The following is a 19182-nucleotide window of genomic DNA, read 5'->3' on the forward strand; positions in this document are numbered from 1 at the left end:
TCTACATTTTTACTCAAGTTCACTTCTTTTTCCTGCAAGGACACACTGGATTATTTTAATGTACAGTTACTGCAGACAACATAGTGGAGATCACCATTGCAGTTTAATTCGCCAATTGGAAATTTGGGACACCAGGTACATGAAAGATTTACTTTTCTCGTCAGGACAAGCTTCACCAAAACTGGAAGTCTGAACAAGATTTTGCTTCAGTCAGTGTAGGAGAACAGAAAACTAAAAAGGAGTGCCTAGTAAACACGAGCAAGGATTTCATCTCGCAGTATGCTGAATTACAGGGTTATACGACAGTTTCATCTCAAAGCATGCTGAAATTACAGGGTTATACGACAGTAAGAGTTTATGGACTTATACTCTTCTTCACTCTAGCAGCTGATCTAACTCATCAAAGTCATCGTCCTCGTGATTCTGTACTCCTGATTCATCATTGTCAACCACCATGAGCTGATTGCCGCGGGATCCATCCTCGTGATATTGTACTCCTGATTCATCATTGTCAATCACCATGAGCCGATTGCCAGGGGATAATCCTGTTCTCTCGTAGAACCCCTCCTTCTGGGCATCCCATTCTTTGACGACTTCACCTATCTTGTCACCCAACAGCTTGTCACTCTGAAGGAGGTGCTTAGCATCTTCAACTTCCACAATTTGGCTTGCCTCTGTCCAGGTGATAGGGGCAAACAAATAACACAGTTGGGTTAGAAACAGTGTTTTTGTTAGTCCAGAGTTTTACACAAAGGAGAAGAAAATGCACAAATCAAACAGTGACAATTAACAAGCACCTGCAAGGGCCAATTCCTTTGCTTCTGCATACTCCTTCGACAGTTTCTTGATGCTATCAAGCTCAAACTCGGCACCCTAGAGGAAGAAGAATAAATCAGTAACAGAAGTGTACCTGCATGATGTTTGTACTATAAATCAAAGAAAAGATTGGTAGGCTGCCTTTTGTTTTTGTGATGATATATTTCCAACCCAACACAGCATAATAATTCATTAATAAGATCTTATGGAAAGTAAGAGGGAAAATTAGAGGGAGCGCAGGTCCATTTTACGGAGCTTGTATCAAAACACAAAACTAGAAGGATCACGTTCTCGCATGAATGTGCAAACCACGGAACCGTGTCCCCGCCATGCCACCATGATAGGAGTAGAACTAAAATAAAAGCAAGCATTGAACTTACCAAGTCCATGTGCATATAACTTTCTGCTTGGGTATTTGCAAATAACCTGCAAACATAAAAGTTACATGGAAAATATCAGCGGGCAATAGATTTAGCCTTGTTTTTTTCGTTGACCAAATTATAGCCATGTTTGCACAGGAAGAAACATGAGTAATAACCTGCACTTTGGAACAACATGCAAGACCGAAGCAAGGCGAAGGAACTTACAGCGAATATTTGTGTTACTAATCTTACTTGTTAGGCACGATTGCTTACAGTACTAACACTCATATGAACATCATATCATTGGTGCAATTTACTCAAAACAAAAATACTAATGCTAAAGATCACGGTGGCAAAAGTCACACGTACTTGTCACAGGCAAATTTTACTCGTTTGTTCTGCAATGCAGTCAATTCCTCAACCTGCTTGTCCCCATTGTCATCAATCAAATTCATGTAGCCAAACAAAAACATGCCCTTATTCAGCATCCTTTTGACAAGTGCAGCCACAAGATTCAGTCCATTTTGCTTAGCCGTAACAACGAAATCTTTCAATTGCCTGCACTCCTCTGTTTCCAACAGAAGAAAATATTTAATTCATTGAAGAATAGTTTCAACATGCACCAGATTATTGGCTCGAATATATGTGCCTTACCAAGAGACAAATAAATCTTGAACTGTGGCTTGTATGGCTGGCACTCATACAGACAGTAAAGGCAGTAAAGCCCAGCCAATCTTTGGGGTAGTGAACTTTGAGAAGTCAAATGACCTGGACACACAATTAAGTGGAAAATATAGTTCAGTTGTTTCCACCAAAAGGATTATTGGTAAGTGTGGGTTCAGTTCAGAAATATGCACTTCCAGGAAGCTAACACCTACCAATACAATCCAAAAAGAGGGACTGCATGAATAAACCCGAGTTTGTCTTAGGTCTGCCTTCATAGATATAAGAAAATTTCTTGGCCATCCACACTTGTTTGAATTCAGCGAGTGACGTATAGTTCTCCTACCAATCAGGAACACACAGATGTTACGTATTATTCATCTAAAGTTAATATGCGCACAACACACGGAGAGAATTTGACAAAATTACCTTGGCATAATCAGCTATCAGCTCATCGATGTCCAGCTTGAAAGGAGCAATATCTATGTTTACAGGCATGGCCAAGCCTGAAACTGTATAAGAAAAACTATAGTTCAGTTGATTGAAGATAAAAAGTTAAAAACAAGAAATCGGCAACAGCCAGCAACGCGCAATGGAGCTGTAAATAAATAAATAAATTTCGGCGACCACTAACCTAAGAAGACCACGGTGACAACACTCTGCAAAAATCCTTGTGTTGGCTTAACTTAACGCGGTAATAGATGTTCAGTGTTTGAGCAAAGGTTGATACAGGGACCAATTGCCGGAGAATCGCAAGGGAAGGGCAGGAGGGGGGCGCTGAACGCTGACGGAACTTACGCTACGAGCCTGGATGAGTGGACGGAAGACGGGAGGAGTCAGGCTGGGCCGCGAGTGGTGAGCGGAGGCGGAGCCGCATAAGTGCGGCGTCTCCCCCAGGCCCGTCCCTTACTGCGGCTGGCCAGAGAGGGCGGCGGCGGTCGTCCGCGGCTCCAAGTCGGGGAACGGCACCAAAATCCAGGCGGCGCAGCAGGGGCGGCGGGGCCGTCTTGCCCCACGGCTCCGTCCTCTCCTCGTGCGCGTGGGCGTACGGTCGGAAGGCGGCAGTAGGCCGTCTCCGTTTCGAGGGGAGCAGAGCAGACGACGATGAAGGAAAAAAGAAAAGAAAATTTTATTGTCCTCGGCTTTCCACTTGGGCCTTACGGGCTGTTTTTCTCCTCAAGAAATATTGGCCCGTGTAATTTGGATTTCGGCTATGGCACTGGTATTACTAACGAAAATCTCGAATATTTGATTTGATTTGACCTACACAACCCACTATCCTCCGGCCTAAATACATTAAACATTTTTTTTACTTCTCCCATATATGCATATCTGTGTACGATACATACTATAGTGTATTTGTAAAATGTTTAGGCCAGGATATTGGGGTATTCATATAGATAGCCAGACGGGCGACCCAAACATGGCACGACATGATTAGGCATGACACTGTTAGACACGAGCCGTGCCGTGTCATGGCACCGTGTCGGCTTCTCAGTCTAGGCACGATGGCGCCCACAAAAGGTGACTCATAAACTAGCTCTAAACATTTTTTCATATTTTAATTAATAGAAGAGAGAGAAAAGCTAACTCTTGATCAAGAGCTAAGCTCATACACATATTTCAAAATCATGTGACAGTGGCATCACACATAGAATCGTGGCCATCAAATTTGGTTTAGGTGTTTTATTAGCCCTTGATATAATAGGTGAATACCGTGCAAGCAAGCTGCCATAACACCTTTTACAATCCTACCACACTACAAAATAACTCGAAATATTTAAGGCAAAATAAACTAACAACCATTGTCAAAGGAACCATTTTTGCTATTTCATATTATTCCAGCAATTTCAATAAACTTATTTTGCAGCCTTTAGTAAAGTTTTGAATCACATTAAATCTCTTGCAGAACTCGGTGCTATAAAATTAGAAATATCAAAGACTGATCAGGACTATAAGGACCCTCAACATTTCGTAACAATAGAGGAATTGCATCCTGACACTAAGAAGGCATCACGTGAGGCAGTTTAAAGAAAGACACAACATTTCTGGTGGGAAATATGAAAGGATTGTTTCTGTTCCTTTCATGCAATCTGTTACCAAAGCTGCCCTACATATTTAAAATCATAATAAATTAAAACAATGTAAATCAAGAACATAGGTTCATCAGACTACCAAATTTAACCACCTACATTTAGAAACTTCAAGAGCAAAGAGGAAATTTACCAGTAAAAGGTCAAAAAGTGTCTAGCTGCTTCTTGCAAACTTTGTGAAAAGAAACCACCAGGACCAGCATGCAAGAAAGATCACAACACCATCTTAGCAAGCTTATGCTAGAACTTGAAGTGAGGTAATTGATAAAAATTAAAGATAACTGCTCTGAATATCTAATGTTGAAAATACAGAAGATGCAAATTTTGGAGAAAAGGGGATTTTCCACTGGTCTATTCTATGTTTGATGCATACCTTCAGAGACAAAAAAAATTGTTAACCATAGAAACAAAGGGGATTTGTTAGGTGCACAAATCGAACACAAAGTTTCATGAAAATCACAATGAACTCTATAAAAAAGCAAGAAAAAACTTATAATTTTATCAAATACTACTCTACATTGTTACACTGAACACTCTTGCGGCTCATGGCAGCAATCAACTTAAAAGTTACAAAGCTAACCCAAAGTGAATGAAATAGCCAAGAAGTGAAGCCCTACAATCACATCAAAAGAATGCACATATACAAGCAAGTATACAAATACAAATTTAACTATTGTATGGGCAGGGATATCAATGAAGGATGGAATCACAATATACAACCGAAAAAAGCTAGTAAGTCACGGATGAATCATCATTTATGTTACCTTGAAAAATCTGGAATTGATCCCACTAACTCCAATAAATGACACCTATAGGGGCAGATCGATCTAATGGAGATGCTTGTTACTGAAGCAAACTGAAATTAGAAGAAGAGGTTCAGAATGAGTATGACATCGAATGCAGTCCTTTTCTCAGTACCCCGTTATAGTCCCAATTGATATCATCCATTTGCGGAGGGGTGCAAAGATCTTAAGGTTAAAGGCACAGTGACAATGTATTTCCAAAAGGAGCCAACAAGCACGATCAATGGCAATAAGCAGAAAGCAGGCTACCATTGTCATGAAAGCAGAAAGCAAGAACAATGTATGCATAGTGTAACTTGAATGAATGAGATACGAGATACATTTTTAGATAAATGCTTCACAATTGTGCCACTGATAATGATATATCTTTTATTGATATATAAATGGCAACTTCTTGCAACAGTAGTTACAACAATGCTTCCTAAACAAATCATTGCGCATTATTCCGGAGATCATAGCATTCCAGGAAACCACACTGGGATCCCTCAAATCACCGATAACGTCCAGGCATTAATGGGGCACTCACATTTCGCATATGCATCGACCAGTGCAGTTGCAACAAAAGGAATGGATCCCAGCCGGCCCACATGGATGCACTCGGCAAGCAGTGCCCCAAGCAACACACCGACCAAGGTGAACAAGTTTGGGTGCATCCCCTACCTCATCATGTCAACAAACAGCCCAACTGACTGGTGGAACGACCCACTCCATGCATGCCAGTAGATCGCCGCCGAGCAGGCGACCACGTCCCTAACAGGCATTTCGTCGAGCACCTACCCCGCGCCCCATCTGAACTCTCGAACCCGAAACCTCAAACGCAGAATCTGAACTCTAAGTAATCTGTTCCGTACCTTCGGTGATGGTGCCGAATGAGGAGAAGGCGTCCATGAGGGAGCGCTCGCCCAGCGAGCGAGGAGAGCGGGTGGCCGTTGTGGAGGAGGGATGGCTCGGAGGGCGGCGGATCCGGGCGAGCGACGAGAGCGGGCGGCGGTGGCGCACGGGGAGCGTGGGGAGGACAGGAGCAGGGCGGTGGCGGCGGCGCATGGGGAGCGTGTGGAGGAGAGGAGCAGGGCGGCGCCGGCGTGGGGAGGACAGGAGCAGGGCGGCGGCGGCGCACGGGGTGCGTGGGGAGGAGAGGAGGAGAGGAGCAGGGCGCACGGGGAGCGTCGGGAGGCCAGTCGTGGGATCGGACGGAGAGCGCGGAAGGAGGCGGCACAGGTTGTGAGGCGGAGGGCGCGCTGGGTGAGGCTCCGTGCGTTGTTGAAGTGCGAGGAGGGCGCGGGTGTGAGAAGCCGGGGGTGAAGGCTTGTATCACACGAAGAATCGTGGCCGTATTTTATTAGCCCTTAATTTTAATAATGATAAATTTCTGTATGTATTTTTCTAGATGCATAATGGTTGGAGGCTCTTAGCCGGGAACGTTTTTCGGAAGGGTACCTAGTATAATTTTAATTGATCCATTATAGTAGAGATTTATGGAATATGGAGGATCACACTCACTAGTGAAAATGTTCCTCTAAAAAAAATCACGAGTGAAAATGTGAGCTGTGTGACTGAGCGAGTGAAATTGTGTTATGGAGGCTGTGGTCAAGACTAAAGAGAGCTAGGTGATTTCCTTTTATAACAACAACATATCATTGCTGATTTACTGTCCACAGTAAATACGCATACCGACGGCGGCGCACGTATATACGTACATCTTTTTTCATGATCGAAGATCGATCATGTCTCTGCCCGATCAAGTCCGGCGTCCGTGTGTCACCGAGCGATGAGCGAGCCTATGACGCCGGCGATGAGCGCGGTGGGGTCGCCGAGCACCGCGGAGATGACCACCTGCGCGGCGAACCCGGCGATCTCGCAGCAGCGCTTCACCTTGCCCTTCTTCCTGCCCCAGTACGAGTACCCTCCTCCCCCCTGCTGGCGTGGCTGCTCTTCGCCGCGCCCCTGATCGCCGGCACCCTGTACCCGCCGCTCCCGGGCACCACCATCCCGCCGTCGTACACGTTCGCGCCGGCGCCCTTGTGTCGCCCGACGCCGTGCCAGCTCTCGACGAGCATGTCCATGACGCACGCCACGTGGAGGCTGTAGCACCTGCACTGGCTCCGGTAGCTCCAGCTGCGCCCACGGTGGCCGCACCGGTGGCAGGGCGGCACGCCGGCGGCCCTGGAGTCCGGGTGCAGGTACAGCCTGACCCCGCTGCCGGCGTCCAGCGCGTGCGGTAGCGCGGCGCAGCACGGGTGCAGGTCGAACCCGCAGGCGCGGCAGTGGTAGACGTAGCCGGCCACGTCGCGGCCGCACGCGTTGCAGTAGCGCGCCCCGGGTCCCCCCGGCGCGCGCGCCAGGAACACGAACGCGCAGCTCGGGTAGAACGGATGCCGCAGCGGCGGCGAGGACGGCAGCGCGCACTGCCGGTGCAGGTCGTGGTCGCAGCCCGGGTAGGGGCACCGGAAGCGCGCCCCGATCCCCACCTCGCGGCACCCGTCGCATCGGAACGGCGTCTCCGCGTGCTCCAGCCGCAGACGGTGCTGCGGGTGGCTGAAGTGCGCCACCTTGCCGTACCTCATCGCCGCCGGCCGGCAGAGTCACAGCTGATGCTACTGCCCGTGGCTGTTGCATTGCTGTTCAGAGTGTTTAGAGAGAAGCAGGAGGCAAAGGTATATAAGGAAACAATGGGAATGGCAGTTGGATTGGGTGGTTTTGGTTCTAGGCTTGGAGAAGAAGGGTGTGTTTAGTTCCCTCAATTCCAGAATTTGGCACTATGCAAAAAGAAGATTCCTCGTCACATCAAATTTGCGGTACATGCATGGAGTACTAAATGTTGACGAAATCAAAAACTAATTACATAGTTTGGTTGTACTTTGCAAGATGAACGTTTTGAGCCTAATTAGACAGCGATTGGACAATTATTACCCAATAAAAACAAAATGGTACTGTACCTACAGTACCACCAAAAATTCAGGCGGCGCCGATTCGGTGCCCAACTAAACGAGGGCGAAGAGTGTCGAGGAATGGAATATATTCTTGTACGTGTCCTTCGATTTTTGGATGTTTGTGATTATTGTATTTCTTGGATTGGGAGTATCAAAGCCTATATATGGTCATGTATGGTCGATATGTTCGTTTAAAAGGGTCATGGACTTCAAAAATTCCCTCTAGAAATCGCAACTTGTTCTGTAAAACTTCCTTAGTATATATTCTAACGAAGTTGGAGCTGTTACTTGTTTGTTGTCACATAAACAAAATGAAATGAAACAAAAATCTGAATAGTGCCATGTTATTTGTTTGGCAAGTTCATGCACGATGACTAGTCTGACGAAAAGGGACATGCTGCTTGACGACACACATGATTCTGTCACACACAGGGCATCTCAAGATTTCGTGTGTTGGTTCAGGCATCTGTTCTTCCACCTCGTCCTCCAACGTCAGATTGTTCAGGTTCTTCTCTTAACTAATCCAGCAGGTAATCCCACACGGCATTCCCTTCTAAACCAGTTGAGGAACATCCGGTCCTGGATTTCAGCCATCTCCTCGGTGAAAGATGATCTTGCCATCATGATGGAGGCCCAGCAGAGGATAAAGAGCGCACAAATTCCATACCGAGCGACTCCAAAAGCTTGCTTAAAATTATTAGCTAAATTCCACTGTTTAGCCATTTTGTAAAATAAAAAACTCTTCAAAAAAGAAGAGGTCCCCAACAGCCTTGCTATTTTACAAAATCACATAGCAAATGCCCGTGGTTGACGATATATGGCCAACGAAAATCAAGGGATAGCCAACTTTTTATTTTACAAAGTCAGATAGTATATTTGTTGGAGCATATTTTTTGCTATACAAATTCTAAAATTGCCTCCACAACAAGAACAACCAAGCTGTTGGAGCTGCTCTGGAATTGGAATGTCCCCAACTGACTGCAAAAAAATCTGTACTCATCAGGGATTAATTTCAGTGCAGCGAGAATCGCTTGCGCGAGCAGACAGGAATTTAGTGAGGAATGTATCGGGAAAATATCTGAAACAATTATTGGGACACCATCAACATGTTGGAATTCTTGGCGACATTCTTCAGTTGAAGCCATGAAATGTACTTGCTTAGGTTTTTCATGTCGGTGTCAACATACTACCAAAAACCTGTAACATTATTCTACATGAACTACGTAGGTGTTGCTAGTTTACTACAGTTCAGTGTTCAAGTGCAGAAGCCGAATACAGTTCTGAACCCTGATAGGCAGTTCAGTGTCAAGTTGTCTGTCAGCTATGCTTTGGCAATTTCTGATGGAAAGTTGGAAACCCGGAGCATCCGATCTTCCCCTGGATACTCTACTGTCGTGTTAAACATCATATCAGACTGCTCATGGTGCTCATCGGCCAGGATTAAGCAAGGAATTGGTTCTGGGGGCTGGAATATTGTCCATTTGCCCTCATCCGTCTGTATGCCAAAAAGTGAAGAAAAAAGAGCAATGCTACTCGTATGTGGTTTCAGCCATAAATCAGCACCGAGACCAAAATTATGGAGCACAGAGAACATTGCAAAGCAGAGTAGTAGGAGCAACCTAGGGCACTTATTCAGCCTGTTCGTTTGTTAGTTTCAGCCAGGACTTATCAGTCAGCCAGCGATGTTTTCCTCTCACAATAAATCAGCACAAGTCGGGCTTATCAGCCCAGAAACCAACCAGCGAACAGGCTGATTGATTGATATCGACGCTTTATCCTGATTCTCATCTCTTTCGCAAAAGCAAGACCCCAATGGCCAACCTGAGAATGAGAGACCCTCTTTTTGAAGGGACCAAGGTTGAGGAGAACGTGTTCTGCAGCTGCAGGGTTCGCTCCAAGCTCTGATGGATGAGTGCGGTACAGCATATGGCAGTGCGGATCGATTCCGGATGAGTGGGATCACGGCATGTGTCGAACATGGAGTGGCAGTGGCTTGAGTGATGCAGATGAAACTGAGAATGTTTTCAATCCACATGAATGATGTGGCGATTTGCACTAAAATATGTTATTATGCTAGTTATACTTTGCATGAACGAACATATCGCCACGTTTGGATGAAGCTGGCAATCCACGTGAATGAAGCTGCACATGGCTCTAGAAGTCATTTTGCGTTTGGATGTCGCTCAGGAAAATAAAAGTTTGTCTCCAGCGGAACTCGACCTCAGAGCTAAGCTTAAAAAACAGGTTCTCTGCCTGGCGGTCATTGAGAGGGCAAGAAGTAGGCAAGCGCGTGTCTCCAATATTAAACTGGGAGACGCCAACACTAAATATTTTCACCAAAGAGTTAACGCTAGAAGAAGGAAGAACAACATCCAAAGATTTAGAAATGGTCAAGGCTAGGCGGTCTCACATGCCGAAAAAGTGATGGTGGTCCAGGAGCACTTCCAAAATATCATGAAATGTCCGCTGCAAAGATGTGCTGATTTAAATTGGAGGAGACTGTAAATTTCCACACATAATCTTGATATGCTGACCGACGACTTTACATAATCCGAACTCAGGAGTGCCATAAATCAGATATTGACTGATAAGGCGCCCAGACCGGATGGCTTTACGGGTCTTTTTTCAAAGAATGCTGGGATATTATCAAAGGGGATGTCATGAACACGACTAATGCTATCCATCGACTATGCACCTCCAATTTAGCTATCCTCAACACAGCAAACGTCGTGCTTATTCCAAAAAAGGATGGGGCGGACTCGGTATCGGATTTTAGGCCCATAAGCCTAATTCACTCCTTCGCGAAGATCATTGCAAAGGTCTTGGCAATGCGCCTGGCACCTCACATGAATAGTCCGGTCTCCAAGAGCCAGAGCGCCTTCATAAAAAAAAGAAGCATCCATAACAACTTCATGTCGGTCCGATGTGCTGTGCGTCGATTCCATAGATCCAAGATCGCAGCCCTATTTTTCAAGCTCGACATAACCAAGGCATTTAACTCAGTTCGATGGAAATATCTACTCACCCTAATGAGCAAGCTTGGCTTCCCCAAAAATGGAGAGACTGGGTGGCTGCCCTTCTATCATCATCATCTTCCCCCAACCTTCTCAACGGAGTCCCCACTACACCTATCAAGCAAGGCCGAGGATTGCGCCAAGGCGACCCTCTTTCACCCCTGCTATTTGTCATTGCTATCGACCCACTATAAAAAATCCTTGACCTTGTGACGGAAGAGGGACACTTGGCAAAATTCAAGGGAAACACACTGTCGTACAGACATCCATGTATGCGGACGACATGGCAATTTTTGTTAAGCCATATAAGAGGGATGTCACTATGCTTGCTGAAATTCTCGCCAAGTTCGGGGACACGACTTGGCTGAAAACAAACGTTGAGAAGTCATCTGTCATCCCCATAAGATGTCAAGGTGTCAACCTAGATGAGGCCTTGAGCAATTTCCTAGCATGACGAGCTCGTTTCCCAACAAAATACCTGGGGCTACCTCTAACAAGCACCAGATTGCGAATGATCGATTTTTAGTCTCTTATTGACAAAGCCGTGAGCAAGCTCACTGTTTGGAATGGCAAGAATATTAACCATGCAGAAAGGTCCACCTTAGTCAAAGTAGTACTCACCTCCCAAGCTGTGTACTGCCTCACATCCCTAAGAGCTCCCAAAGCCACGCTAAAGGAAATTGATAACCTTAGGAAGAGTTTCCTCTGGGCTGGATCCAAGAAGCTAACTGGGGGGAAATGCAAAGTGAATTGACCACGTTCCACAAGACCAACTGAATCTGGGGGTCTCGGCATTCTACATCTTGGAAATTTTACAAGAGCACTACGTCTCAGATGCTGTGGAAAGAATGAGAGGGAGAAAGAAGGCTGCTAACTAACTTAGACACACCATGTGACACGACTGATAGGCTCCTATTCACTGCAGCAACATCAATCACAGTTGGCGACGGTAGGAGAACATCCTTCTGGAGCAGCGCGTGGCTCCAAGGTCAAAGGCCCCATGATCTAGCTCCAAATATCTTCTAAATTTTAAAAAATAAAAACAAGTCGCTCAACGAAGCTTTGCACAACAAAGCCTGGATTAGGGACATAGACCTATAGCATGCAGGTTTCACTTCCCAACACTTTGTGGAGTACGTTCAGCTTTGGCACGCCCTAAACCACCTTCAGCTCCAATTGGACATGGAAGACAACATTATTTGGAATTTCGTGCCAGATGAAAAATTCACAACAGGATCGGCCTACCACGCGCAATTCATTGGATCAACGACGACCAATTTCAAACGACTGATTTGGAAAGTCTGGGCACCACCAAAATGCAAGTTCTTTGGGTGGCTCGCCATCCAAAACAGAATCTGGACCTCTGATAGACTATAAGCGCAAGCATGGCCAAATAATGGTGTCGGTGTTTTGGAACCGGGGGTCCCTCAACCGACGAGTGAATTTGTACTGCGTGTCCCTAATCCCGGATGGTGATGCAAAGAGACACAAGGTTTATACTGGTTCGGGCAGTCGAGGCCCTACGTCCAGTCTGAGAGATTGATCTTGTATTCCTTGCACCGGAGTGCTCGTGGTAGGGGGTTACAAGCTGAGTGAGAGAGGGAGCTAGCCCCAGGTCTCGGCGAGGGTGGTGCGAACTGCTTGGGACGTTGCTCCCAAGCAGCGTGGAAGTGCGTGATTCTATCGGTGTGTTTTTCCTTCTGCTCCCCCAGAAATGGCCCTGGCTACCTCCTTTTATAGTTACAAGGAGGAAGCGAGAGGTACATGAGAAGGCTACTATTTGCTGACGTATTCCGCTCCCTGAAGCAGTATGGCGTCGTGGGAGTTCCAGTCGATGTCTAGTCGGTATGGTCTTCAAGGCTGACGACATGCTGCGCTCTTGTACTTTTGTTGACTTGGTGAAATGCCAAGGCCTGGTGGCTGCTGTAGTAGGCTGTGTCGAGACCTATCGCGCTGAGGCCGAGACCCACTGTGCTGAGGCCTGCTGTGCCGAGGCCTTTAGCGGGTGGCAATGTGAGGTCTGGGCGGCCATCGTCGATAGTTGATTTGGGCGGAACAGTGCCGAACATGCGTCTACAGGATACGGTGCCCTGTATCGTCAGTAAGGGATGGTAAAAAGGCGATTTGACCGTTGTCCTGTCGCGGCATACTGCCGATGGTGGCTTTCGTAGTGAGGGCAGCTGGGTGCATTAATTGGATGCGATAGCCTGCCAGAGTGACTTTTGAGGTGGAGGTGACGAGATTGCGGGACGAGCCCAGCCTCAGGCGAGGCGGAGCATGGCCAGTTCGCCCGAGGCCCTACCGGGAGTCTCGGGCGAGGCGGAATCCGAGGCTCATCGGGGGTCTCGAGCGGGGCGGAGCGGTCGGTTCGCTGGCCCCGAGGTCACAGGAACCCGGTTCTGACTCCCCACGTCGTGTCCGTCCTTGGTGCAGGAGTTTAGGCAGCACAGTAGCCGGTAACCCTCGCACAGTCCCGTCGTGGATGGCAGGGTGCTGATGTGACGGACGTCTGGTCTGCCACGTCGCTGCACTGCGCCGTCGTGTGATTTGTCGGAGTGGTCGAGCGCCTCGATGGGACATGCGGAAGTGACATGCTGGTCGTACTCGGTCTTGTGCGTCGTGGGGCTTCAGTACGGCTTGATGCAGGACATGGCGGGCGACGTGCGGGTTGCCGTGTAATGACGTCGTAGAGGGCAGCGGCTATGCCGAGGCCGAGCCATCGCGGGGGGCTCGGTGGTCATGGACCCTCAGGCTGCCGAGCCCGTGAAGCAAACTGTCGAGGTCCTTGGGGGGAGTTACTGGCCTTGGGTACTGATTCCGAGGCTACAGTAGCCCAGACGTGGCTCCCCACGCTGCATTGTCCTTGGTGCAGGAGTTGGCAGCATAGTGAGGCATGGGCGTCACGGTGGTTAGTACAGTGGCGGGTAACCCCTGCCCAGTCCTGCCTCCTGTCCCATCGGCCATTCTGCTGTACTGTGCCGGGCGTGCGGCTGTTGTCAGGGGCAGCAGTTGGCTGGGTTGTCGTGACACGACGTTTTGCCAGAGGGACGGGAGAAGGAAGAGGTGGCGGAGTGCTGCCGAGCCCGCCTTGCGCGAGACAGAGGGTCGGTGGCCCGGCCGAGGCCTTTGACGGGGAATCGGCCGAGGCCCGTGGTGAGGGGCCTCGGGCGAAGCGGAGGGTCGGCCGAGGCTCGCGGCGATGGGGCCTCGGGCGAGTCGGACAATCGGCCGAGGCCAGCAGCGTTTAGCTGGTTTCGATCTTTACGAAGTCTAAGCAGTCGTTTTTTGGGTCTTGCTTAGGGTACCCCTTCTCACGGTATCCGACAAATGGTGTGTGTCCTCTTTGCAGACACAGTCAAGAATCTAGAGTCCATCTCTTTCAAGACTATTGTTACACTAGGTACATTTGGGAGGGCATTGCAATGTGGCTAGGCAACGCACACCAGCGGCCTTCCATCTGGGTGCTAGGAGACTTCGTACAAACTTGGTGGGAAAACCTAGATCGAACACCGTCGACGGCGAGGCGAGGGCTACGCTCTATTATCATTCTTGTTTGTTGGGAGGCGTGGACCGAAAGAAATGCAAGAATCTTTGAGCGCAAAGAATCCACACCAATACATCTCCTCCAGAAGATCAAGGAAGAGGCTGGCTTGTGGGCAATGGCGGGAGCAAAGCATATCTCCAATTTATTATTGCGCGTGTGATTTGAGGCCACCTGAGGTGGAGCGTGTCGGGCTTTTGCCCTCTTTTACACTTTGTATATGCTTGTACAATGCCTTTCTAGGCTCATTTCTTTTTAATACAATAGACAGCTCTCCTGCCGGTTCTGTTTCAAAAAAAAAAATATCAACACGTTAATGAGAATACTTTTCCCTGAACCATTTGTGCATGAAAACAGTCAGCTGTCTTTGTTCTTGAGACAGGGACACAATCTTCACCTTACTTGCCATTAAGGCCATAATCCAGGCACAGGTCAACGGTCCTTGTTATATACAGCTAGAATTGCAAGCATCAAGGTCAAATATAGATGTAGAGTTATTTTCAGTTTCAGCTATTTGTAAACCGAAGTTTACTTTTAAGGCTGGCTTGTTCGGCTGGTCGTTAAGCCGGCCGGTTTCGGCTGATTCAATAGTGTTCTGTGAGGGAGAATAAGCTGAAATAGATTGATTTGGCTGAAAAGTAGTTCAAGCGAACAGGCCCCAAAAAGTTATTTTCAGTTTCAGTCAATGTTTTTCTAAACGGTAAACGGTCTTTACACGGTCGCCCTTCGTTTAATGTTTAGCCTGTTTACACGGTGTTTAAACGAAGTTAAACGGTTTTATACTTTAAAAAAATGCATATAATTATATATGTGCATGTAAAAAAATCAAGTATTCTAGCATTTATACATATTTATCCGAGTAAAAATCAATTATTTTGGTATGTATATATATTTATGCATGTGAAAAGAACCAAATATAGATATTTATGCATGTAACATATCAAGTGTACACATTTATAAATATAATAAACTTAAGTATACAAATTTATCCATTCAAAACTGAACTAGATTTACCTCGTGTTCGCTTAAACAGCTGTTTATCTCCGTTCCGTTTAGGCCGTTTAGACCGTTTTTCCTGTTTTTTTTACCGTTTAAACGGTCAACCGTTTAATTTCCGTTTATCCCCTAAACAAAACAGTTTACCACTGTTTACCGTTTACTGACCGTTTTAGGCCGTTTAGGCGAACACTGGTTTCAGTTATACGACACTGGGGGAGAGCTCTGGCTCATCGCCACTTTTTCTCTAGGCTTCGAGAGTTAAGAGAGAAAAATACTGTATCGTGACTTATAAGACAGCAAATAAGCTGGCCAACACTCCCTTTGCTGCCGACAATCTCGGCCACCTGTGGCTCCACGCCCGGGCAGACTGTGGTTACCATATACAAGGGCGAATGTGGGCCATAACCTCATCGCACATAGACTAGGAGAGTAAACTAGACGTCTAACATGATGGATTAATGGTTGGAGTTGCTAAATTTGCAACATTTAGATCTCGTTTTTCAGCACTACTTCAGCAGTACTTTTCAGCAAAAGAATAATGTTTTTCTCTCACAAGAAACCAGCATCATCAGCAGCAGCAACCAAATTTCAGCGAAACGAATAGGGCCTTAATTTGTTGTACTCAATGACGATTCAACCAGCGACGTTCTTTTATCGATTTAGATGCATCAATGGTTGAAGTTGGTAAACCTATAGACTCTGTTCGCTTGTCCTATAATCCGTACTTTTCAGTTTATTTTTTCAGTCGGAACCGTGTTTTTCTCTCACAATAAATTAGTCGGAACAATATTTTAGCTTGTTTTTTCGGCGAAACAAACAGAGCCACAGCATGTGTTGTACTCGATGACGATTCAATTGACCATGTTCTTTCATCAATTTTGGATATGTTTCGCTCTAGTTCTAGAACGTTGGATATTACAACGTGCCTAAGGTTTTAGGTTAGCCGGTAGATTCGGTATAAGAAATCTACTACGGTTTTAGTGTTTGATGAGGCTCTTTTCGTCTTAAGCGTTGATCAAAACCACTTGGAAAGAAGGTTTGGAGAGTATTTGATAGAATATTGTTTCTTTTTTTTGTTTTAGATAGAATATTACCTCTTTTTATTCCTAGTTCTTTCATATGTAATCTAGTCTATAGATATATTTTGCCAAATTTTAATATTATTTCCTTTTCCCTTGGAAAAAAAATCTATCAGTGAATTCCATATTTTTCCAGGTTATCTTTTTTTTTTCAAGTCATCAACCAGCTATGCTCAGGCTCGATCCGGCGCCAATTTGTTGATCTCTGCAAGGGAGTGGGAAAAAAACTGTGATGAGATCCAAAATCCAATGGTGCCCTGCACCTGCACTGGTGGAATGGAAGTAAATGAAATCGGCGTTCCAACCGCTGTACGCCAGCGCGGAGAGATGAGTGGTGCCGGTGCGTGGCCGCTCGCAAAGAGCCCCGGTGCACCGCATCGCACTCAACCACGTCCAAGCATCATGCCGCTGCGCCGCTGCTGCCTCACTTTCACTAGCAGCAGCAGCAGTCATTGCCGCTGCGCCATGTGCTCGCCACCTGCGCCTCCGACTCCTCCTGCGCACTGACCCTGACCCGCCCAGCCAGAGCCCAGAGGACGACAGCGCCAGCCGCGACCGCCATGCGCGCGCCGCCGCCCAGGCGGCGGCGGTCGTCCCCTGCTCCATCCGCCGCCGTCAGCTCGCCGCCTTCTCCCTACGCGGCGTTCGCGTCGCTGGGCCCAGGTCCGGCGCCGGGTCCGGGTCCAGGTCCGGCGCCTGAGCCGTCTGCGGCGTTCGCGGGCGGCAGGCGCGGCGGATCGAGCCTGAGCCCGCCGCTCATTGCGATGCTGGCGGTGGTGGGCGCGGCGCTGCTGGTGGTGCTGTACGCGCGGCTGGTGAGCCGCGTGTTCCGCGCGGCGCGGCGGCGGTGGCGGCGCCGGCGCCGCCTCCGGCTGCTGATGATCCCGGGGTCCTCCCCCTCGGCGCGCGGCGGCGGGGACGACTCGTTCGCGTCCTTCACCACGTACGACAACTACTACCACACCTTCTCGCCCTACTACGGCCTGGACGACGCCGCCATCAAGTCGCTCCCGTCGGCGCAGTACCTGGCCACCGGCGCCGGCGGCGCCGGCTCGTCGTCGGCGTCGGCGCGGGGCTCCGGCGCGTCGAGGGAGTGCGCGGTGTGCCTGCTGGAGTTCGCGGACGGCGACGAGCTCCGCGCGCTGCCGCTGTGCGCGCACGCGTTCCACGCCGACTGCATCGACGTGTGGCTCCGCGCGCACGCGTCCTGCCCGCTCTGCCGCGCCGCCGTCGCGCTCCCCCTGCCCGTGCCGTCGCCGCTCCACCGCGCCGCCGCGCGCCGAGTGCGGCCCAGCCTCGACGATCTCCTCTTCTTCCACCCGGTGCCGCCTGCTCATGCTCCGGCGGCGGCGGCGGTGGGAGCGGGCGAGCAGCAGCAGCAGGCGGAGATCGCGCCGGCCAGCCCGGACCAGCAGCTGGCGGTCGGCGCCAGGGACTTCCTGCTGAAGCGCTCCTACTCCTTCGGCTTCGAGCGCAGCCTCGCCATGGTGGAGGCGGCGTCCACGGCGTCGCCTCCGTGGCGGTACCGCGTGTTCTCCGCCGCAGGCGCCGCGACCGACGGCGGGACCACCTCCCGGGGCCGCGGCTTCTGGAGCAAGCGCTGGCCGTCCCGGTTCGGCGGCGGCGGCGCGGGCGGATCCGCGGCCGCACGCGTCTTCTCCTTCCGGTCGTACCGCGGCGGCGCGGCGTGCAAGCCGTCCCCGTTCTCCCGCAGGTTCCGCGACGGCGGGAGCGGCTTCTTCATGTCGCTGGCGTCGGAGCCGCCCTCGATCCTGGCCGCCGCGGCGAGGCGGAGCAGCCGCGCGGCCGCCGCGTCGAGCCGGCTCCGGTGCGGCGACCCCGAGGCGCTGCTCTCGCCGGACCGGCTGAGCCGCTGAGCTAGGCAGCCGGGGAGCGGTGTCAGTGAGCGGTCGATCGGATCTCGGGCTCCGGTCGTCCCCTCGTGGTGGTGTGGGCCTGGCGCCTGCGTTGAGACGGGGGCGGGCAGTAATGGCGCGATAAATGCGAGGCCCTGCCGGGGTTTTAATGGCGGGAGGACGTGTGCCCAGACCGCGTGGTGTCGCTTCCTGCAGCCAGCCAGCCAGCAGAGCAGCTCGGGTGGGTCCCAGCTCTGACTCCTACTGGCGCCACTGCGCTTGGGCGCTTGGCTCGGCTCGGCTCCGTCTCATCAATCATCATCCATCACCTTTTCAAATCTCCTCTCGTCGTCGTCGTGTCGGCGCCCGGCAACGTTTCGTTTGGTTTGGTGTTTGACCAAGGGCGGTGCACGGTGCGGTGCCGGCGTGTAGGGCCGGTGGGGCACAGGCATGTCTGGGCCGTCCGATCAGAAAACGACGGCATCCGTCCGGGTGGAGCCCTCGTTTTCTCGCCGGACGGCTCGTAGTCACAGTCATAGGCGGCGAGGATGGATGATGCATGCATGCTTCTCCGTCTCAATTCTCAACCGTTTGGTTTGTCTCATGGCCACGGCTAGGCCAAGCCTCTCCTGTTTTCGACTGTATTTCCAGCGGTACTATATTGTAATTTATACTAGCTTTGCTTTTTTTTTATATAAGTTCCATAAAACGTATTACTGTAAAGGCAGTTCCATAACTTTGATGTGTTGGGTGTTTGTCATGTCTTACGGCGCACCATCGGTATGTGCTATATATAGCACGGCAGTTAATACTAGCTCAGTAAACTTCCTTCCAAAAATATACGACTCTGAGTTTAGATTTAGTCAACCTCACTGGGTTTGACTTAGTATATAGAAAATATTATTAATATTTTGGTTGTCTAAATAGATACAATATGAAAATGTATTTCATAGTAAATCTAATTTCAATTATTCGATATCATAATTCATAATATATATATATATATTTGATCAAAGTCGAGAAAGA

The 19182-nt window shown here is 49.1% G+C and overlaps 2 protein-coding genes and 1 pseudogene across 6 annotated transcripts; 1 reads left to right on the forward strand and 2 right to left on the reverse strand.

The window, feature by feature from the left end:
• Window positions 1-246: 246 nt before the first annotated feature.
• On the reverse strand, window positions 247-6036 carry LOC136450432 (uncharacterized). 5 transcript variants are annotated; one of them, XM_066450866.1, is made up of 10 exons: window positions 5589-5728; window positions 4699-4790; window positions 4068-4106; window positions 2271-2353; window positions 2057-2183; window positions 1833-1946; window positions 1548-1746; window positions 1197-1242; window positions 798-873; window positions 247-674 (listed from the first exon to the last, which is right to left on the reverse strand). In XM_066450866.1, the coding sequence occupies exons 4-10, from the start codon at window positions 2337-2339 to the stop codon at window positions 376-378; spliced, it is 930 nt and encodes a 309-aa protein (XP_066306963.1). In that variant the 5' UTR covers window positions 2340-2353; window positions 4068-4106; window positions 4699-4790; window positions 5589-5728; the 3' UTR covers window positions 247-375. The 5 variants fall into 5 exon arrangements, with proteins under 5 accessions (XP_066306963.1, XP_066306964.1, XP_066306962.1 ...); XM_066450867.1 differs by lacking the exon at window positions 4068-4106; XM_066450865.1 differs by lacking the exons at window positions 4068-4106; window positions 4699-4790 and having other exon boundaries at window positions 5589-6036.
• Window positions 6037-6132: 96 nt separating this feature from the next.
• On the reverse strand, window positions 6133-7352 carry LOC136450433 (uncharacterized; annotated as a pseudogene).
• An 8633-nt stretch (window positions 7353-15985) lies between these two features.
• Window positions 15986-18907, forward strand: LOC136452948 (RING-H2 finger protein ATL65-like). Its single transcript, XM_066453518.1, has one exon. The coding sequence runs from the start codon at window positions 16861-16863 to the stop codon at window positions 18175-18177; it is 1317 nt and encodes a 438-aa protein (XP_066309615.1). The 5' UTR covers window positions 15986-16860; the 3' UTR covers window positions 18178-18907.
• Window positions 18908-19182: the final 275 nt, after the last annotated feature.

Source organism: Miscanthus floridulus, chromosome 5, assembly GCF_019320115.1.
Source record: "Miscanthus floridulus cultivar M001 chromosome 5, ASM1932011v1, whole genome shotgun sequence".
NCBI classification, from domain to species: domain Eukaryota; kingdom Viridiplantae; phylum Streptophyta; class Magnoliopsida; order Poales; family Poaceae; genus Miscanthus; species Miscanthus floridulus.